Raw genomic sequence first — 23,579 nt, 5'->3', positions numbered from 1 at the left:
CCCTAACAGCTTAAATGTCAATGTCGAGGGCCACAATCTTTTGATGGCAGAAGCCATGGGGATGTAATTATGACAATAGTAATATCAAGGTCCATAACTTGAAAATCACTGCCCTGGTGCATCTCACATCTCTCTTTCTCCTATGAAACCTACATAACTCTTGTTTGTCACACCTCTGGCCTCACATGCTAAGCGGGTGACATGCAACCTCGCTTAATCCTTACAGCAAGCCTAGAACTAAGTACTGATACCTCCATTTTTAGATGAGGGCCCAACGGTTCAGAATGTTTAAGTAACTTGCCCAAGGTCACACAGCCGACAAGTGTCAAAGCCAAGCCTGAAACCCAGATCTGACTTCCTAGCTTACACCATTTACACCTGGGGTATATATCATGTTTCTTTGGTCTTTTCCTGGAGTTCACCTGGCCCACTCTTTGCTTTGCTGACTTCTCATCCTTCAAGTTTTGGCTCAAACGTCACCTCTCTCTGACCACAGCATCTTAGAGGAGCATCACCCTTTCCTTCCCTTACACTATCATCTAGTTAATTATCACAGTCTGCGATCATCTAGTTAATTATTTACTTTCTGCCCTTCTCTGCTTGAATGTAAGTTCCATGACAGCAGACCCATTATCTGTCTTGGTCACCACGGTATTCCCAATGCCTAGAACAGCACCCAGCCCTACGAGACATGTAGTGAATACCTATTGAATATTCAATGAATTAAGTTTATTGGTTTTGTCTGAAACACACTCATGCAGGTGCTGGCTGATGCCTGAGTCTCAGTCATTATTTGTGGAATGTTGAACGGACTCAAAGCACAGATCCAAACGTTGAAAGGCAAGAGCACCCCAGAGTCCCTGTGCCCGTGGCTGCCACTGTCCACACTGGACATCGAGGGTCCACCTTTCAGAGGACCTGCGCTTCTCCATTGTGACCCATGTAAGACTGCACACGTTGGAGCTTACCTGTTATGACTAGTTTGCAATGTTTACATGCACCCTGAGAGCCCAAGCTTTTTAAACTATGTTCCAAGAAGTTCTCAGGTTTTAGGGAGGTGTTTCAAGGTCTTCTACAACGCATGAGAAATGGTTATGGAGCATAAGTGGAAAGAATTCTAGGCCCCCATCTTCCCTTCCACTAGGGAGGCTCCACTTCTGTATACTTAGAGCAGTGAGTTGAAAACTGTCCCTCAAAAATTCACATCCACTTGGAACCTCAGAACGTTATCCTATCTGGAAATAGGGTCTTTACAGATTTAATTAGGATGAGGTCAAACAGATTTGGGTGGGTCCTAAATCCAGTGACCAATGTCCTTATAAGAAGGGAGGACACAAAGAAAGACATACAGAGTAGAATGCCATGTGAAGATACAGGCAGAAATCAGAGTGATGTGTCTATAAGCCAAGAAACACCAAGGATTGCTGAAAACAACCAGAATCTAGGAGAGAGGCACAAAAAAGATTCTCCCTCTAAGCCTCTAGAAGGAACTAATCCTGCCAACACCTTGACTTTGGACTTGTGGCCTCCAGAACTGTGAGAGAATAAATTTCAGTTGTTGTAAGACACCCAGTTTGTGGTCATTTGTTACGGCAGCCCTCAGAGACCGATGCACTTATATAACGAACTTCCATGTAAGATGTTATTTGTAGAACTGCCTCATGTATTTTTAAGTGATTGAAAACTGCCTTGGAGCGTCTCCCCTGTCTCCCATATGCTCCATGCCCCATGTAGCCCATGCCTGCTCTGGGCCCTGGCCTAAGCACTATACCTTGCATTTGCCGATATCTAGGACAACACAATTACCTTTCCTATTGCGCTGGTCCTGCCATCACCACCAAGGTGTCTAAGACCTCCCTTCTGCTGACTCCCTTCACTTCTCCCAAGAGTTCCCAGATTGCTCTCATGAGAACACCACCAGAAGGGCCTTTCAGTCATCTTTGGGTCAGTAGGTTTGGATACCTCGTAGGCCAACTTTGGCCAGTAGCCGGAAGAGGGGCAAGAGGATGTCATAGTCTGGAGAAGATGTCCTCGCTGTGTCCACCAGGGTCTGCAAAAGAGCTTCGCTGCCACCCTTGCTGATCATGTAGCAAATCCTCCGGTCAGTACCTGAGGGGGAAGAAAAGCAGAGCTGAGCCACAAAGAACCAGGCTTACTTCCTTGGAGCAGAAAGTAGATCTCAGAGCTAGAGACAGAGCAGGGATTGGTTCATTTCACCCTGGAAACCAAAACTGTGTTGTTCTTGAAGCAACTTGTGTAAAGTTGTACCATTAGGTAAGGGGCCAGTGGGTGTGAAAATAGTGGAATATTTAAGAACCTAGATGTGTCGACCTACAGTAGCTGTAATAAATGGAGCCTAGAATCCACTTTCCTGAGAACCTGTTGCGTCTCAGGGTATGTGTGTGTACTTGTGTGTGCATGTATATAAATATGCCTAGAGGCGTATGTATAATCATACACTTAACAGAAGGGGGAGTATCAGCACCCCTCTGCGATAGGCTTGAATGATTTGTACCAAGGATTGGGATGATACCTTACCTACAACAATTTTATTAGCGATATGGTGACTTTTTGGTGCTGGCCTTCAGTAACTGATGAGAGGAAAATATGGAAACAACCAGAGAAATCTCTTGAGAAACAAATGTCCAACATCCCATCTGGGGAATCTTGGAGAGAGTCTGGGGCTAGAATAAAGTATATAGGTCTCTCTACCTTAGAATAGCTATAAACAGGGACCTCTCCAACCTTGGCCCAGGACAAACTCAAGAGCAGTGATCAGCTTTCAACTCAGAAGGGGGCCTAGGTGATTCTCTATGCACTGGGTGTTGTTGACCTAATCAAGATGGCCAACGGGTGGGACATTATCAGCGAAGAATACCCTCTGATTTTTCATCCTTATGAAAAGTAGCGACCTCTACTAAAGGAGCAGTAACCAGCATCTATATCAGGAGAATTCCAAGGTTTCATTCTAAAAGTTTCAGACACTCTGGACAAATTGAAGGTGACACTATCCCAAAAGACACGTGGCTTTACCTACAGAGGTTACCTCACTCAGAAGACTGCAGGGAAGTCACCCTGCCATTGGAGGGCAGCACAGCCTGTGGGAAACCTCAATCTGAACGGAGCCTTCCTCCTGAAACTGTAACCTGAGGCTCTGTGACTTTAGAGTGACATTCATTTTGGTATTGTCTGTTTGGTGTTAATATTTCTTTCTAATGCAATGTGGCTGACATACATAGAAATGAAAACTGAGTGACTGTTGGAATGTCCAAGAAGATGTATTTCCAGGACCCTCACACGGAAACGAGTAACAAAGGCATGCTCCAGTTAACCCAGTTGACTCCAATGTAGTCAACTCTGTCATCTTAGCAGTGTCATCACACTGCTAAGCCCAGCTCTTGCCTCATATATCTGATTCTTCCTGACATATATAAGGGAGCTGCCAATACCTGGCTCTCTAATTGGGCCACAATGGAGGGGAGCACAGAAGAAGGAGAGGGGCGGAATCGCTAAGGGCTGGCTCTCTCTGAGGAGAGCCACAGACCCCTGGAGATCCTTGGCCTCATAGATGAGATACCATAGAATAACCAGCCAGAGGCTAATTTCCTCCTAAATTTGGGTCACTGCAGGGTGGGTGACAACAATGAAGTATAATCGGCCCAGTTTACTCTGGGTCTTATTGACTTCAAGGAAAAAAGATGGGCTGGTGATTCTGTCTCTCACAGAAAACTGCAGCTGGAGCAAACCTCAAGGCCACGCAGGTTCCAGGGAGACACCACAGCCACATGCACCCACATCCACCATTGGAGGCATGCGGGCATGGCCTACTCACCCCCAGAAAGCAGATCTCCGAGGAGCTGAAGGATGGTCAGGATGGACTCCCTGTCAGAGGAGCTCTGTAATGAAAACACAGGCAGCCATCTTTAAGAAGAAATGCAAGGGGGCCGGCCGGGTGGCACAGCAGTTAAGTTCGCACGTTCCGCTTCTCGGCCGCCCAGGGTTCACCGGTTCGGATCCTGGGTGTGGACATGGCACCGCTTGGCACGCCATGCTGTGGTAGGCGTCTCACATACAAAGTAGAGGAAGATGGGCAGAATGTTAGCTTAGGGCCAGGCTTCCTCAGCAAAAAGAGGACTGGCAGTAGTTAGCTCAGGGCTAATCTTCCTCAAAAAAAAAAAAAAGAAGAAGAAGAAATGCAAGAGGAGGGAGGCGGTGTGCTCAGGGGTGCACATGGCAATAGCAGGGCCGTGCTTCCATCCACCCAGAAAGACTTCCCGCAGGGGACCTCGTCAAGATGGCAGCGTAGGCAGACTCTGAACTCACCTCCTCCCACAGACACAACCAGGTTAAGACTATTCTTGGAAAAATTACCCTGGAGAGAAAACTGAAAACTGGATAAAAAGAATCCCCATAACAAGGGACAGTCCTGACTGAGGCAGAAGAGGCAGAAATTCCTTCTGGAGAGGAAAAAAGCCACCTTCACGTGCCATGCACCTTCACAGCTGGCGGGGCAGGAGCCACCCTAAGGTACACAGCCCTCCCTGGAGAAGTGTGGACCTCAACGGGGAGCATGCCACTGCTATAAGCACCCTTCAGACTCAGCACAACTGAGACGGAGCCCTACTATGTGGCTTCGGCGCTGCCTATTAACTGCAGCCGGTTAACTGCAGCCGGTTAACTGCAGCCGGTTAACTGCAGCCGGTTAACTGCAGCCGGTTAACTGCAGCCTGGATACCCCCGGAAAAGCTATCAGATGAAAGCCGCAAAACCTGGCTCTTAAAGGGCCCGTGCACAATTTCACCCATCCCCGAGAGCAACCTAAAATCACCAAAAAGACAGCTACACATGGTGAAAAGAGACTCACCTGGTAGGCTTTGGGTGCATCTCAGTGAGAGGCGAGACCTCTCCAGAGACTGAGACTCTGGTGGCGGCCATTGTTGTGACCTAGTACAGGTGTGCTGACACAGATGCTGGCAGACACCATTGACTTTCTCCCCCTGGCCTGCTAGCCCAGGGGTCTGCCATACCCACTACAGAGCAGATTTAATCTAGTTCAGCCATGGCAGGCAGCCCGCCCTAGAGACTGGCCCCACCCAACAGCAAGGCCTCAGGCTGCTTGTTAGCCTGCATAGACTGGGTGCCTTGATCCTCTACAGGCAGGTGAGTGTGTCCACCTCTGTGGGGCAGGACCTGTGTGAGGACCAAGTGAATCGTGAGGGGCTTTGGTGGAGAGGTGGGGGCCTCTGCAGTGGGGCAACTGGGTATACTCCAGGGGGTTTGGAAGTGTGCACAGACCAGGGCTGTGTCGATGGTGCGTCTGGACCTAGTGGCAGGGGGCGCTTCTCAGTGACAGAAGACCTGCGCTTCATAATCATCCACAAAGGGGATTGGCTCCACCTTCCAAAGCCTGAAACAATTGGGTGCTCCCATGCCTAGGGCCAGCCTCACTCAGCTGCAATCCTAAGGGAGATGACAATAGCCTTGCAGGCCAGAGGCCTACAGCAACTGTAAGCCCCTGAGACTAGCAACCAGCTACACTGGGTACCAACCCAATTAAGAGGAAAACTGCAACAGGAGAGTACTGATAGACTTTGTAGCCAATGGTGCTGAGGCTCCCCAAACCAGATTTACAAACAGCTGGCCAGGGAGGGAAAGACTAGGCTCCCTGGGTACCTGCAGTAAGAGCAACCCTGCCACAGCAGAAAGACACAAGTAGCCCACAAAGGGGTCACTCCCGGATCATTTGGACTGGTGACAAGAGGGAATCACACTGCTGGGCCTCAAAAAGCATCTCATACATAAGGCCACTTCTCCAAGATCAGGAGACATAGCTGACTCATCTAATACATAGATATAAGAACAGAGAAAGAGGCATAATGAGGAGGCAAAGGGATGCATTCCAAGAAAGGGAACAGGACAAAACCCCAGAAAAATAACTAAATGAAACAGAAATAAGCAATTTACCTGACAGAGTTCAAACAAAAACTCATAAGGATGCTCACCAATATTGGGAGAAGACTGGATGAATACAGTGAGAACATCAAAAAAGAATTGGAAAATATGAAAAAAAAAAACAATCAGAAATGAAGAATACAATACTGGAAATGAAAAATTCACTAGACGGACTCAATAGCAGAGTAGAGGATGCAGAAGAATGGATCAGCGAGCTAGACGAAAGACTAGAGGAAATCACTCAAGCTGAACAGAAAAAAGAATTAGACAGAATGAGAACAATCTAAGGGAACTCTGGGACAATATCAAGTGCACTAACATCTATTATAGATGTCCCAGAAGGAGAAGACAGAGACAAAGGGCAGAGGATCTGTTTGAAGAAATAATAGCTGAAAACTTTCCTAACCTAAGGAAGGAAACAGACATCCAAGTACAGGAAGCACAGAGAGCACCAAACGAGATAAGCCCAAAGAGGCCCACACCAAGACACATTATAATTAAAATGCCCAAAATTAAAAATAAAGAGAGAATCCTAAAAGTGGCAAGAGAAAGGCAACAAATGACATACAAAGGAAAGCCCATACAAGAATACTCTATCCAGCAAGGTTATCATTCAGAAGGGAAGGGAAGATAAACAGCTTCCAGACAAGCAAAAATTAAAGGAGTTTATCACCAAAAAACCAGTTCTACAAGAAATGCTGAAGGCATCCCACAACTAGAAGGACCTGCAACTAAGATATACAACTGTGTACAGGGGGAGGTTGGGGAGATAAAGCAGAAAAAAAAAGAAGGGACTTATTTAAGTGGGAAAGAGAAGACCACAAATAGGGATGACAATTATTTTTTTTAAAAAACTGGCAATCAAACCACTGGTAAAGGCAAAAATATAGTAAAGGTAGCAGATCAACCACCTATGAAGATGATATACAGGTTAAAAGACAAAAGTACTAAAATTACCTATTGGAATGATAAGAAGGTAATGGATAGACACACACAAAACGAGATTAGATATGATTTCAAAAGCGTAAAATGTGGGATGAAGGTAGTAAAAGAGTAGAGCTTTTAGAAAGGTCAAGCTAAAGAGACTATCAACTCAATATAGATTGCTATATACATAGAATATTATATAGAACCCTCATGGTAATCACAAACCAGAAACCTATAATTAGTAAACAAATAAGTAAGAGGAAAGAAATCAAACATATTACAAAAGAAAGCCATCAAACCACAAGGGAAGAGAGCAAGAGAGAAAGGAACAGAGAAGGACTACCAAAACACCCAGAAAAAAAAGTAACAAAATGGCAACAAATACATTTTTATCAATAGCTACTTTAAATGTCAATGGACTAAATGCTCAAATCAAAAGACATAGGGTGGCCAATTGGATAAAAAAACAAGACCCATACATATCCAGCATATAAGAGACACAGAACTAAAGACACTCACAAAAGGAAGGTGAAAGGATGGAAAAAGATACTGCATACAAATGGCAGAGAAATATTTCCTGCAATAAAAAGCAGCTGAAGGGTGCTCCTTAAATAATGACAATAAGGAGACTCATTGAGATAAGGGTCCCAGCGGCTCTGCCTCCATATGTAGCCTTCAGGATCCCTCTTGGGGGACCCTTTTCGTAGTAACATTAGCAAGATGGGCAAAAGGATAAGCATTGATAATTTACACAGAAACAGCAAGTGAAAGGAGCTTTGTGGGCAAGGTGGCACAGTTCTCAGTTATTTCCTTTGGCTTGGATTACTTTCAAATTCAGCAAAGAGAACAGAAACAGAAATCCACTAAAATGTTCTGGTGAAGACTTCCGTGAATGGTAAGGATGAATTTTATTTCCTCAAGATAAACCTAGGGTAGTACCAAATCTCATTATGTAGATGCTGTATGGGATCCTTGCAATGCTTGACCCTCTACCCTTTGTTATACAGAAGAGAACACCGAGGTTCAGAGAGAGAGAGGTCTTGTTCAAGTTTTCTGAGGTGACACGTAGAGCAAAGCCTGAAATACAGCCCAGGCCAGGTTCCCAAAAATTAGTGATCTTTGCACTGTAACAGGCTTTTTTGTTTTTTGGGGTTTTTTAGATCTCAAAAACTTATCTACTAGTTGAAAGTTTGTACCCTCAAATACCATCTTCCCAATTCCCCCACCCTACCCCAAGCCCCCAGTAACCACCATTCTACTCTGCTTTTACAAGTTCAGCTTTTTTAGAGTCGTTCAGTATTTGTCGTTCTCTGTTGGACTTATCTCACTTAGCTTAATGCCCTCAAGTTCCATCCATGCTGTTGGAAGTGGCAGGATTTCCTTCTTTCTCACAGCTGAATAATATTCCATTGTAGATATATATCTTCTTTATCTATTCATCTGTTGATGGACACTTGGGTTGCTTCCATATCTTAGCTGTTATGAAAAACGCTGCAGTGAACACGAATGTGCCGATAATCTCTTCGAGATAGTGATTTCAATTCTTTTGGTTGTAGTCCTAGGAGTCCTAGCTTACAGCACTCACCAAAATTAACTCAAAACACATCAAAGATTTAAATGTAAGATCTGAAATCATAAAACTCCTACAGGAAATCGTAGGGAAAAAATCCCTGACATTCATCTTGGCAATGAGTTCTTAAATAAGACACCAAAAGCACAGGCAGCAAAAAATAAAATAAACAAGTGGGACTACATTAAACTAAAGCGCTTCTGCACAGCACAGGAAACAATCGATAAACTGAAAAGGCAACCTCTAGGATGGGAGAAAAGATTCACAAATCTTATATCTGATAAAGGACCAATATCCAAAATATATAAAGAACTCATACAACTCAATAGCAAAAAAGCAATTCACCCAATTTAAAAATGGGCCAAGGACCTGAATAGACATTTTTCCAAAGAAGACATACAAATAGCCAATACGTATATGAAAAGATGCTCAACATTGCTAATCTTCAGGGAAATGCAAATCAAAACCACAATGAGATATCACCTCACACCTGTTACAGTGGCTTTTATGAAAAAGACAAGCGATGAAAAATGTTGGCAATGATGTGGAGAAAAGGAAACTTGAGCATGCTGGTTTATGTATGTTATTTAAGGCAAAGCTTTACTCTTCCCGTTGGTTAAGTCCCATGTTCCTCATCTGCTTCAAAGACCTCAATAACTCCCTAATACATGTCTGACAAAGTCATAGCTCATTAGTCTTGGTCCCAAAGCTCCTCATCATCTTGTCCTGCTTCTCTCTCCAGCTTCACTATTCATTACATCACCCCTGCCCAAAATATATGCTTCAGCAACATGGAACTACTTATAATTTCCTACTCGAACCGTGTAGTTCCTTGCTTCTGTACCTTTGATCATACTGTTCCCTCTTCCTGAAGCCTGGTCAATGCCAGCACATCCTTCAACTGTACTGTGGCTCCCATTAGATCCCCATTCCACCCATAAGCTGGGTTTGTGCTCTCTCCTGTCTCCACATCACTTTGGGCTCAGCTCTGACAGCACGTTCACCACATGGTATTGGCTTTAGGGTGCAATCTTACTTCCCACCCCACCCCCACTAAATATTAATCTTTAAAGAAGGGACCAGGTTTTCTGTATACCTACCAAAATTTAACTCTTCAATTTCTATTTCAGGTATGATAAGACATCTGGGAATCCCTAGGCACTTGTTATCCATAGTTGTTGGTGCCACTCACGTAAACAGCAATCTTTACTATACATTTTAAAGATTTTGTTCTTATTATCTTTCAACTAAATCAGGTTATAGGACCTTGCTCTGGTCTCTAATGCATATCCAATAAAACAAAAGACTATCAGTAACTAAGGCCAGATGTCCTACCACCTGAAGACCAGATGTCTGCCCCTCCTGAAGACCAGATGCCTGTCCCACCTGAAGACCAGATGTCTGCCCCACCTGAAGACCAGATGCCTGCCCCGATGAAGACCAGATGCCTGCCCTCCTCAAGACCAGATGCCTGTCCCCCTCAAGACCAGATATCTGCACCCCTGAAGACCAGATGTCTGCCCCACCTGGAGACCAGAAGTCTGCCCCACCCAGAACCAGCCCCCTATATAACTGGCCAATAGTCTTTGTTCTGTAAGGTAGTTCTTTCAGACATTAGTCAGCCATCTTTCCCCTTGATAGCAAGCTGCAATAAAACCCTTTCCCTCCTACCACCTTGCCTCTTGACTATTGGCACGTCTTGCAATAGGCAGACAACCTTCCTTGGGTGGTAACACACTTACCCAGGAATTAGAGTGGGGTTTTCTCTGACATATTCTCCACTGGAAGCTTTGACCTGCTGAGGCAGTAGTCTCAGCATGCACTTTGCAATGCCTCCATCACAGCTGCACTGGACATTAACAGAGGCACCCTTCTCCAAGTCCCCATGTCCGTGCCACCCTTCAGCAAATCTCATCCACACATGTGCACAATGTCAGCGTTCTCTGCCCCTCCTTAGTATCCCAAAATCTGGAATAGGAACCAAGGAGCAGTGCAGCAACTGTTCTATCACTCTGGGGAGTTGGCTGGTCTTTGGTTCTGGTACCAATTCTGAAGTGTGTTGGGGGGATGGCCCCCCACACCAAAAAACGATGCTCTGGACACCAACTGAGTGTCCTACAATTCAACTCAATTCTGACACTACCTACCCAGAGATAGCATCAGATTCTGTTACTGAACAAGGACTTGCCACTCAATGCACACAGAAGCCGACACCATGGCACACTGGCTTTCGAGGGAAGAAAGGCTTTATTGCAAGGTCAACCAGCAAGGAGACAGGAGGCCAAGCTCTCAAATCTGTCTTGCTGCTGCAAGATATGGGGTAAAGTTTAAAGGAACAGGGAGGGCCAGTTGGTGTGCAGAAGCACTGGCAGGATGAGTTTTGATCAAAATTTTCTCTTCCCAACATGTTCCTGGCTGGCTCACCACTCCTGAAAAAATAGCTTTAACACCCTGTTGTTAAGAAGGGGTCAGTTATGGGCGGTCACCTGGGAAAAGCACAGTAAACAGGCTTAAACTTGTTACATACATGTAAGTCATTGCCTTCTCCAGTGATAAGAGTTTCTAGACATTTAGAGTCATCCTCCTCTTCTTGGCGCAGAGAGGGAGAAACACCCTTACTACTGGAGATTTCTCTTATAAATGTAAATTTCCCATATGAAAGGGTAACTTCTGCTAGGTTTGCAGAGCTTTTCCTATGTCTTTTGTTTCTTAATAATCATCCATTCAAAATAGCCCTTATGCCAAAGAGGCATATTCTGGGGTGGCAAAGTCCGTTCCTGGTCCTGCGGTTACAGTTCCACAGGTTAAGGGTTCAGTCCTACAAGATTTCTCCCCCTCAACTTCAGACACCAGTCACAAGTCCAAGTTGTTCCCTTTACATCTGACCGACTGGCTATAAATCAGCAGATCAACAACCTGCTCCTCAGGTTCAATTAATTTGCTAGAGCAGCTTACAGAACTCGGAGAAACATTTTACTGAGTAGATCACCAGTTTGTTATAAAGGGACATAACTCGGGGCTGGCCCCGTGGCTGAGTGGTTAAGTTTGTGCACTCCGCTGCAGGCGGCCCAGTGTTTCGTTGATTCGAATCCTGGGAGCGGACATGGCACTGCTCATCAAGCCATGCCGAGGCGGCGTCCCACATGCCACAATTAGAAGGACCCACAATGAAGAATACACAACTATGTACCGGGGGGCTTTGGGGAGAAAAAGGAAAAAGATAAATAAAAATCTTTAAAAAAGAAAAAAGGATATAACTCAGGAACAGCCAGATGAAAGTGGAAAGGGGGCCCAGCTTCCATGCCCTGAGTGTGCCACTCTCCCCAAATCGCCACATGTTCACCAACCTGGAAGTTCTCCAAACCCTGTCCTTTTGGGTTTTTATGGAGATTTCATTACAAAGTCAAGAGATTCAACCTCCAGCCCCTTTCTCCTCCCCAGAGGTCAACCCTCTAATCTCTCGGTTGGTTCTCCAGGCAACAAGCCCCTATCCTTAGGTGGGGTCCAAAGTCACCTCATTAACATAACAAAAGACACCTTTATCACTTACAAAATCCCAAAGGTTTTAGGAGCTCTCCGTGCGAAAAGTGAGGATGAAGACCATTATTATGATATATTATAAATCTTGTTATAAATCACAATAACACAGCAGGACTCCAGCCCTTTGAAAGTGGACCCAAAGATGGCTCACGGTAGAAAACAAAGTCCCTGGAATGGTGTCCCTGATCAACACTGACATTTCCGAATCCACCTCTAGTACCCCCATAATTGCTCTTCTTTCTGAGAAGAGGGAGGTGGATAAAAGATAAAAGCAAAGCTGTGCAATATTCTGTAATTTTAAAATGCCGGATTCATTAACTAATTATGAAAAATGTGCAAGCAAAAGGAAAATAAGAGAGGGAATGGAGAGATGAGAAAAAGAGTAAAGAGAAAAAGGAAAGAGAAAAACTAATAAAGTCCAAACTGATGGAAGAGGAATAAAAGATCCAGATTTAATTTCCTTTCATTCAATTATTCATGCGTTCACCCCACCAGCGTTGGTTGGAAATCATCTATGTTCCAGTCACCAGGCTAGGCAGTAAGGATACAAACTCATCTAAATACAGTCTGTCTTCTTGGGGCTCCAGGCCTGGCTGAAGCGAACAGCTGGCAGACATTTAGGACTCAGGTGGTAAGGACTGTGACAGAGGTAAGCACAGATGCTGGGAGAATCCAGGGAAGAAGCATTTAACCCAGCCAGGTCCACGAGTGATGAATCTGAGAAACCAGGCAGAAAGGCAGGGGCGGGGAGGGGTGGGGGGTTCAATATTCCGGCCATGTGGTAGCCTTGTGTTCTCAGAGGGAAGCATGACAGAGCATAGAGATGCTGGGGGATGAAACTGTTCCCAGTATGACTGGATTGACTGAAGCAAATGGCAAAGGGGATTGTGAATTTCTGTGGGCAAGAACAAGGTCTTATTCATCTCTGTATTCCCATCTCCTAAGGTGTAATAGATAATCCATATATTTTATTAAATTAATTTATCAAGCGAAGGAACTGCCTGCTTTGTTACAATGCCCACTAAAACTCCCTGAGAACAAACATCGTCTTGTATGCTTCTGTTGCACCTGCCAGCAGGGCTACAGAGCCGGGCACATGGAATTCACTAAGACACCGCCCCTAAGCAGGTTTAACCTATGGCGAACACAGCTGCACACACATAAGCCATTCCTCTCTAATTGCTTCCAAGAGAACCCCATTTGTTTCAAGTACGGGGTGGTCGCGTGCTGATGGAGTATGCGCTCATGCCCCTCCCTCCCCACCCAGCGAGCAGGCCTCGATTCATCCCCTCCAAGCCCTTCTCCTTCTCGGGTGATTGGTTTAGAGGTGAGCGTAAGGTCAGATCTGGATAAGGAAACCTGAGAAGAATTCTACTGAGAGATTCCAGAAAAGATTTTTCTCCAGGATTTAGAAAAAGAAAATAAAAAGCAAAACAACTCTCTGTCTTGTTTTTGGAAATTGTTATACAAGGACACGATCATGGGTCATGAGTGACATTGTTAAGACATTGAACCAACTCTATGGAACCATCTATCTGTGAACTTTCAAATAACTGAAATACTAATAAATATCCTCATTTATAAAAGCCACCTTTAGTTGGGTACTTTGTTAATGAATTCCTATGTGACAGAGAAAAGAAGAAAATTTTACACCTCCATATGCCCTCTTCCCAAGCACTATGGTCTTAATAAACAGGAAAGAATTTTATTCCACAAACTAACTATAGGACAAGCCCACCAACAGAATCCTGCCATCCCATAGAAACTGAGACAGTATCATCATACAGACGTTGTTGAGTTCATAAAGCTCTCACTCAGGTCTGAGCCAGAATGGATCGGCACAATATTGTTTTTCTTTAAGTAAAAATTATGACTATCAGTGGAGAAAACAATGCTCCACAAAATCTCAACTGACATTAATTTATGCACTGCTATATTTACCAATAAATATTTTACACCATTTGGAAGAATAACGCAAAGCCGTTATCTCACCCACAGTAATAATAAATGAGCAATTAAAGAAGGCAGGATGCGATGTGCCTCGATTTTCCTTTAATGAACCTTTTAAATGAATCATTGAGTAATCCCCTGTTGTTTCAGACTTTCCTATAAAAAATGGATCTGCCAAGCTTTCAGGGAGAGGCAGGCAGCTGGAACAACAAACAGCGTCTTTCACAGTCTGTGGGGTTTTGAACTACAGTTCTCTCAAACATTGTTTTGAATTGTTGCTCTCTTGCTTTGAAATCTTCTGCGTTTCCCGGGTGCCTTCCTCCTCCTGACTCCTCCTGATGATAGGTAAGTAAGACGCTTCACATCACTCAGCCTTTGGAGGCTCATCTCCAGCCACTTTCCCGCATCCCAGTGTTAAGCATGCCAACCACACAGGACCAGCCACCGTGCCCCAGCCCCATCACGGATTCCCGTGCCTTCAAAGCTGTCCTCACTGCTGGAGCGCTGGCTCTCCTCCTTCTTCCTTGTCCCCAAAACCTACTTACATTTCAATTCCAAGTTCAAGTTCCCTTTCTATATAGTTTTCCCAGCTAACCTGCCTTCCCAGCCCTCATTACCTAAAACTGCCACGTGTCTGCACACATTGGGCACAGCACAACTCCAGGGGGCACCATTCACAAAGACTACGACATGATTGCTGCCCCCTGAAGTGGTGCACTGTGGTGGCCTGGACTCCCCAAGAACAGAATTATTTGTTGTATGTTTGTTTTCCTATAACCAACTTTATACATCACTTTATTGGAATACTTACTAGATCCTGGTTGTCTTCTTGCCTCCCTGTTGTGGTTGTCTACTGTGGGGTAACAAACTAATGGCATAGAAAATCCCCAAAACTTAATGGCATAGCACAACAGCCTCTTTATTATATCTCTGATTTTGTAGCTAGGGAATTTGGGCAAGGCTTGGCTGGGAGATTCTTCTACTTTCCATGGTATCTGCTAAGGTCACTGGGTAGCACTCAGCTGCAAATGAGGTGGCTGGTCAGGAGGGTCTAGGTGGCTTCACTTGAACGTCTGACACCTTGGCAAAGATGATGTCATCTTGCCAGGCTGGAGGACTGGCTCACCATGGGCTGTTGACCAGGGTGCCTACAGGTGACCTATCCAGCATGACAGTCATAAGGTACCTGCACTTCTTACATGGCAGCTGGCTTCCCCCAGACCAAACATTCCAAGAGAACTGGTGGAAGTTGCAAGGCCTCTTTTGACGTAGCCTCAGAAGCCCACCCATGGCCTCTGCTGCATTCTATTCCATCCAGTCACTGATGAGAGCCTAGAGCCAAGTGAAGGGGCTTAGGCTCCACCTCTCAGTTGGAGGAGTAGAAAGAACTGGAAGCCATTTTTAATCTCCACATTCCCTTTAGACTGGGTGCTCCTCTAGAGCAAGTATTTTGTCTTGTTCTCCTTGGTATTCCCAGACTCTAACATGGGATCTTGCACAGAGTGGGCACTCGGGAAACTATGGAATGGGAGGAGATGGAATGGAATGGAATGGAACAGAATGAAATAGAAACAGAACTGAACGGAATGGAATGGAATAGAAACTTAATATGCAATCGCTGGAGCCTGGCTATCCTATTCTCTTTGATGACAGGAGTTACCTCAAAGCACATTCCAGTGAGAACATTGTTACAAAGTTTACAAGGTACATAGCTCAATTTTTCTGTCAATCCAGCAACTGAGCAAGAAAATACAGGATGCCTATTGTGTGCTGAGCCCTGAGTCATTGAATAGGGAACATCAATATCTTCATAGACTTAAAGTGGAGGGAAAAAAGTAAACTGTGCCCCCTCTTTAATTTTCTTAAGTCCAGGCCCAATTCTACCGGACAGGGAAAAAAACAGTCCACCTCCATCCCATTTTGTGTAACACCTGGCATTGCAGAAATAGACCTCTTACACTTTGCTACTCTGTTCCCGCAGATTGAAAGAACAAGCCCATGAAGTTCTAATTCTTTGTCTCTAAAGAATAAGACAGAATCTCTTCCAAACTCATCATCCAAGAGCCCAGGACACAGCTCATAGCCCAAGAAAACCATATTGCCAAAAATAAATTTGTTCTTCCAGTCATGCAGTTTGAACGCTCACTAGAGATGGTCCATTGGTTAAATAAAAGACGTTATTAAATTTGGAGTTGGTAATGAACGATGGAAGGGAGCACTAATCTCAAACTTCAATTACTAAAAATGGTTCTAACGCCAAAAATGGTGACCAACAGCTCTCTGTCTTCACACAAGAGGAAACAGGCAGAAGCTGCATCATTAGAAATTTAGTTTAGGTAGAAGGAAAAACTTCCTGTCAAGGTTGAAGTGTGTTCATTTGAAAAGAGAGAGGCATTTTAAAAGAACATGGACTAAAATATCAATGAATGAAATGAAACGAGATTTGTTTCAATATGATGGAGGTTGGGGGGGAATAGTCAGGAAAGAATTTTGCCATAATTATAGAAGCTGAGTGATGGGTAATGTGGTTTTATGACAAAACGTTACAAAATGAAAATGAAATAAAATAAAATAAAAGGATGTGTAATGTTTTCTGCCTAGAATGTCTTAGACGGAACCTCGAGAGTAAATAATTCTACTAGGATCTTTCCTCATAGTTCTCGGGCCCCAGAACTTGTCAAATGCTCCAGTCATAATTGGGTCTTACATAATTAATTGTTAAGAATATCGATTATCGTCCTTCTTGGCAAAAAGGTATTCATGGTCCAGCAAGGAGTCATGATAGAATGTGGTCCATTTTTAATTCATTGGGCAGATTTTTTGAGCACTTACTATATATCAGGCACTGTGTTAGGTGCCGGAAAACCATGGGTAGCGTAAATACACACACTCTCTGTCCTCATAGAGCTTCCAGGCCATTTGGAGAGGCAAATATTACCTAAACCGTCACCCAAAGGAATGTTAAATTGCAACTGGGAATGGGTGCCTGGGTTTATTGTGCCTTGCAACCATAAAGTAGGATGATTGGACATGAGTCAGAAAAGGATTCCCTTAAGAAGGACCACTTAAGCTGAGAGCTGAGGAATAAGCAAGAGTTAACTAGGAGAAGATGGGAGAGAAGAATGCTCAGGTCAAAATAGGGCAAAAAGAGAGTAGTGTACCTAGTCTGATGGCTGGTAGAAGCATGGTAAAGGTGAGGGACGTAAGGAAGGCCAGTGAGGTAGAGAAAGGGAGGGGTGTAGTTAAAAGGATTCATAGCCATGCACTACATGATGACATTTCGGTCAATGATGGACCACGTATACAATGGTGGTGGCCCCATAAGATGAGTACCATATAGCCTAGCTGTATAGTAGGCTATACCATCAAGGTTTGTGAAAGTACACACTATGATGTTCACACAACAACAAAGTCACCTAACGACGCATTTCTCAGAACATATCCCCGCCATCAAGTGACGCATGATACACTTTTAATTCAGACAGATGTAGGTTACCATGACCTCTGTAAGACTTAATTTCCTCAACCACATTATTGAACTAATCATTGTACCCAACTCTTCGGTATAATTGGGTTAGAAACACCACAATGGATGTAAAATGCCTGGCTCTCTCCCTAGGCCACAATAAATGCTCAATAAACTGTTGGTAGGTAAATATATGCCATGGCTAGACCTAACCAAAGGTGAATAATCTTAAAATAGATCTGAAGATCCTTTGAGATGCATCTTCCTGGATCAATTTTCCCTCCAGATCACAATGTTCCAAATTTCGCAGAAAACTCTTAAGGAGAGAGGAACAATAAACAAACACATGAAAAGGGCGAGGTTGTGTCCCCTGGGCAGAAACAATTTGGAATCCTGTGCTTTATCAACACGCAGCACACTTGTTGCCACTCGGTAAATGATAAAGCTTCTGAGTCATAACAGTAATGACACCAATCAACAGCATCACATCCCTGAAAGGTTCTCTGATTTCTTTTAAACGACAGTCATCGGAAAGCAGGCTCCGTCTTTATTTCCAGGAAGGCTGTGAAGTCTCTCCAAAGCACAGTTGACAAATTACAGCACAAAACTTGCAGGTTAGAATTAAGGATTACCGAAAAGAAGTGCCAAACAGTTTTCAGCTTTTCTGAATGAATTCTAAACACAGCAAGTAAATAACACTTCCAGGTGCCTGCCATCGAAGGCTCTGCACCAACGTTGAGGAAGTGGGCTGCTGCGTTCTGGTTCAACCGGCAGCCGCCATTCATTGCCTTCATCCTCTCTGAATCCATCAACCTCCAAAACATACATGAAAGATGAAAAGCACCCAAGTTAGGGAGGCTCAGCCCTGCCTCTGTGAGGCCACTAGGCCAACCAGTTACTAGAAACGCTGACAAGATGCCCTTTCCAGGTTATCTACACGGCTAATTCTTAGCAAGCTGGTCTAAAGCACAATTATGAAGCAAGAAAAGTTTGATCCTGGTGTCCTCGTGTCTGCCCTGTCAGGGACCCCTGTTATCTTGCAGCCTTGCCCCGCTACTTGAGTAGTCTCTAACCTAGCAAGTAATGGCCTTGCCCAACCCACTCTGAAAAGCTGCTTTTCAGAGACACTGTATACAGTTTGAGAATTCAGAAATAGGCGTCAGATTATGAATTAGCATCTCATATAGCCATCAATACTATGGTTATTATCACTGAGTGTTCACTTTGTTTCAGATCATTTACTGCTTAATCCTCAAAACCACCTTGCAATTTAGGTACCATTATTCCGACTGTACTGATGAGGAGACTGAAGCCAAAAGAAGTTGAATAATTTGCTCAAGAGTAACCTTTTTTCGTATTTTCTGATTTAGTTTTGAAAGCTAGTAAATTTGAAAAGAAAATATGTGGGCATTATAAAGTAATTAAATTAATGTTTCTTTAGTGAAAACTCTTTGATTCTAGAAACCAAACTGTGACCATTTTAAAACATAGCTATAAATGCTTTGCCACACCTACAACCGAGAGGTGGAATCTATGGCCTGTGTCCTTGAATCTTGCCTGGTGACTCTCTTATTACCAAATAGAATGTAGCAGAAGTAACACTGCTTATTCCAAGGCTGGACCACAAAAAACAATGCAGTTCATGCACAGGACACTGGGTTGCTGACATCTGGAGCCCTGAGCCATCGTGTGAGAGTGCTGACTACCCTAAGGCAGCCATGCGCTAAGGAAGCCCAGGCCACATGGGAGGATCCACACAGTGCTGCAGTAGACAGCCCCACTGAAGACTTAGTTCAGTTGAGCTCGCTCGATGTCAGCCGGGAACCATGAGAGTGAGCAATCTTCGATGTCCAGACTGCTTGAACCCGCAGTTAATTACAGCCCCAGTCATCTGCCGACACAATCACACAAGAGACACCAAGCAAGAGCTGCCCTGCTAAGTCCTTTCTAAATTATGAAAAAGATAAAATTGTTGTTTTAAGCTACTGAGATTGGGATAATTTGTTACACAGCAATGGTAACTGAAACGCAAACCAATCTCAAAAGCAGATCGATAAAAAGCATTGAAAATTTGATTTCTAAAAACTGAATTTGGAATGTATGACAGCAGAAAAAATTAAAAATAAATTAAGAAACCCAAGGATCTAGGCCAACCATTTAAACTGCAAAACACCATAAAGATCTTACCGAGCTTCTCTCTTATTGATATTTACAAAAGACAACATGGTAGAGAGTAGAGAAAATATCAGGCTTGGAGGCAGTAAAACCTAGTTCTAACCCAATCTTTCCATTATGACTTTAGATAAATCATTTACCTACTCTGGATCCCACCTGCCTTCCTCAGGCTCCAATTAAGGGAATAAGAAGAGACGATTTCTCAGGCCCCTTCCAGCTCCATGACCCTGTGGCATTCACTGATGTCAGTCTGGGGTCAATAAAAGATCCTCATGCTAAGAGGTCAACTTTCTAATTTGGTATCGTGAGCCAGCGGTGGCTGTTTAGTGCGTCAGACTCTGCAAATGAAGGATGAGAGAGAGAGAGGTGGTATCTGTTCACCTGCTGGAAATGTGCTTAAGAGTCTGAGAGGACAGGTGTGCCCTCAGAGACTCAAGGTGGGGCATGAAGCTCTTCTAAAGGTATCCCTGGGATCCAGAGTAGACAGAGTGAAAGACAAGTAAAAGAGGCCAGTGTTGATTTCAGGTCAATGATCCCTGCTCTTCCCCCCATGTGACCTCTCTTGACATTTATTAACTTAAGACAGCACTATGCCATTTCAAAAGAACAGCTCTATATTTGGCATATTTCCCAGGAAGGGCTAATTCTTTCCCTTTCAATTCACAGATGTTGGCCAGTAGCCTTTGGGGCATGAAGATATTCCAGCATTCACCTTCCAACTTCACGATTTTCTATTAATGCCTTTCTGACCACTCTGCTCACTCGCTTTCAAAATCTCCACTCTGCTAACTATCTTCTCAAAAAGATCTGCCAACAACTAAGACAGGGTTTCTCAACCTCACCACTATTGATATTTTGGGCCAAATAACTATTTGTCAAGGTGAGGAGGGGATGCTCTCCCATGCATTGTAGGATGTTTAGCAGTATCCCTGGTTTCCACCCAATGGATGCCACTGTATAACCAACCCCACCCCCAATGTGACAACAAAAAATGTCTCTAGACATTGCCAAACACAAAATTGGCCCTTGTTGAGAACCACTATACCAATGCATTAGTGACTAATACCTATATATCATGGAATCACTCCCAGTGTATCTAACCTAATCAGGGATTAGTGAAAGCCAAGTCTGAGAGATATTTTGGGGCCTGGATCGTTTTGGTCATCCCACAAATTACTTCTCCCAGCCAACTGCCTACTTTCCACTTTCCCTCAAAGCGAGCACTAGATTTTTGGTCAGACATATGATCATCCAGATTCACCCACACAGACACACACACACGCACATAGGTTAAATAACAACTAGGTGAATTTAGCACATTTCATGCTATAGTTATGTCCACCATTAGCTCAACTTCTTGAACATAAATCAGCAACCAAGAATTAAATTAAAAGTGTGGCTTTCATCTAGCATGAGACATTACATCTATTTTTGAATGATTATCAATTCATCCTTCCTCTACAGTGATTGGCTCTGTTATGTAGAAAGAGAACATCCAGCACATTCTAGAAGGTAAAGACTAAGATTCTCCTTCAGTTTACTTTCAATATTCTCCCTGATTTGCCCATGATTGAAAGCACTGAGTTAATATTGACAGCACTGAGTTAATATAATGAGAAGATGGATATTAGGTGGCTACTCCATGTCAGGGACTGGGGATATAGTTGTAAACAAGTCACTGAGGTCTCAGTTCTCACAAATCTCTCAGTCTAGGAAGTGTTTGCTCAACTAATGTTTTGGTCATGGTGGGGTTACTAGACATGATCGTTATATACCCCAGTTCTCTTCATTCTGCTTCATAAGTATAAATTGCTTCTCCAGCTCTAGTAAATGAGCTCTTTTGGCTTAAAACGAGAGACAGACAGAAGGAAAGGGCATATGGACGAGTTAGCATAACCTATATGGAAACTTCTTGCTTCCATTAGGAAAATAAGGCCCAAACACTGCAAGGTTGGGTTAGGGAGAGAGCATGGGGGATCACCTCATAAAGAGAGACAGCTGCAGCTCAGAGATTGACTCTCTGCTCCTGGGGATTCACCTTCCTCCCAAGCTACTCAGTAAATTACAGAGCCAGGAAATAAACTTTGCACTTGACTCTAGCTGTTGTGTGAAAAGAAGAGGAAATGGGTTTGGTAGATGGCTAGCCTGGCTCTGACATAGTATAGTTTCCTCATCTTCCACTTAGGATTTTCCAAAAGATCTGATTTCTCACCATGCCCTTCGTCAGCCTCCTTCTGGTGGATGACATTTTTCCCTTGCCACCTGGGGTCACTCACCAGTATGTCTAGATTTGTCAAACTATAGGCCAAAGTAAGCAAGTTCAGGAGACACTGGATTTACTATCCTGCCATCTAAGGCAATTTTCCAAGTTCTTATTTCCTGTGTGAGGATCCACCTCATTCATGAAAGATTTACTCTGGCATTCATTACACCTTTCAGGATGAATTGAAACTTTAACCTCAATAATAAGCACAATATTATATATGAAAAAACTCAAACAGTAACAAGGAGTCAATATATCACACAACCTATGGCCAAGATTGAAAACACAAAGCCCTTATATTTCCAGGTGTTACCTCATACAAACATAGTTATCAATAGCTAAGGTCAAAGACACCAAGTTTCTAACATTAAGAATGCCTGTAGCTCTTCCCTTATTTGAAGGCCAGATTGCTGGTAAGCATCTCAGAAAAACACTTTTCAATACTCAGCTTTAAATTTCTACAAGAAGAAATTACTCATCCTATCTGAATAGCATGCCTCTTTCATCTCATGGGGCACATCTCAGAAGTATTTCAAGCCATACCATGAGCCTGTTGGACCAGCTGGCCCATACCAAGCAGCTCAGAGAAACCTCAACCATGATTTCCATCCTAGTAATTCTCATCTTCAAAGCAAAATGTTTCCAACCAAATATATCCAGGAATCTCAGAGCTATGTGGGCAACTGCAATGAGAATTTGTTGCAAGGTTTGTTATATTAATTATAACCACGATGCAACTGCTAAAAAGAAAGCAGTTTGGAAATAAATTAGTCATCCTATTCATCTTTCCAAATATCCTATAACTTCATTACCGGATCATCCAAAGACCAAAGACTTAATTAATAACATACGTTTCATCTGTATCTCTATTACAGGTCCTGTTGATCCCTTCTTTAGTGAACGAAGGTGTTCAAAATTTAATTATCACTAGGTATCATGAGCGGGTGAGAGTATTTTGTAAACGGTTCTCCCAGAGAAGACTCATCCCTCACCAACAGGAACTTCTGTTGAATGCATTCAGAAATTCACATCGATGCTACCATCTAGTTAGAAATATCCTGCACACCTCTATAGAAATATGAACACCCCATACTGGAGACATAAAGCCCCACAGATGTCACCCTAGAACTGTGCCAGGGACACTGCCTAACTTGAAGTAAATTCCTCTTGCTTGTTGATAATTTCACACCAGTTTTTTCAAGAACCCAGTCTGTATTTGATGAAGTAGAAGGAGTAGGTAAGAGAGAGAAAACGGTTTTTAGATGAAGATAACGCTGAATACAAACTGATATTTTGTCTTTTTCATAGTTCATGCCTAAAAAACAAGAAGATTCCAGAAAATCAATGTCAGCAGACTGAGTTATAAAATTGATGAGGTAAGAGGTTAAATAAATGGGAAAGATAATAGAAAAAAGAGCTTGAAAGGCCAGAGGTGGTAGTTCCACTATTGATCAAGGCTTCAAGGGTCAGAGATTATAATGGGACAGCGGGAGAAAAAACAGTCTATTAAAAGATTCAGCAACCAAGCCCTGAATGTTTGGCAATTAGCCAGTTAAGTCACAATTTTAATAGTCCAGAAAAGTGTCTGCAGCTGTGTGGGATCACATAACCTATAAAGAGGACATCAGGCAACTCTCCTCTAATTGCCAGGGCTGAATTCCAAGAACTGAGGAGATACTCAATAAGCTCTTAGTTCAATGCTCCCACTTAAGCAGTACGAATTTGTTTCAATTCTC

General features: G+C 43.5%; 1 protein-coding gene across 1 annotated transcript in view; it reads right to left on the bottom strand.

Moving 5' to 3' along the window:
- Positions 1-23,579, bottom strand: part of AGBL1 (AGBL carboxypeptidase 1) — a 737,428-nt gene that overhangs the window by 671,228 nt on the left and 42,621 nt on the right. Inside the window, exons 2-3 of the mRNA XM_046654855.1 lie at positions 3,833-3,896; positions 1,963-2,109 (exon numbers count right to left, since the gene is read on the bottom strand). Coding sequence (XP_046510811.1) covers positions 1,963-2,109; positions 3,833-3,896 — 211 coding nt within the window. The remainder of the gene's footprint in view (positions 1-1,962; positions 2,110-3,832; positions 3,897-23,579) is intronic.

The sequence above is a fragment of the Equus quagga genome, chromosome 2 (assembly GCF_021613505.1).
Source record: "Equus quagga isolate Etosha38 chromosome 2, UCLA_HA_Equagga_1.0, whole genome shotgun sequence".
NCBI classification, from domain to species: Eukaryota; Metazoa; Chordata; class Mammalia; order Perissodactyla; family Equidae; genus Equus; species Equus quagga.
The sequence above is the reverse complement of the archived record's forward strand: the minus strand, read 5'-3'. Positions and strand labels throughout refer to the sequence as shown.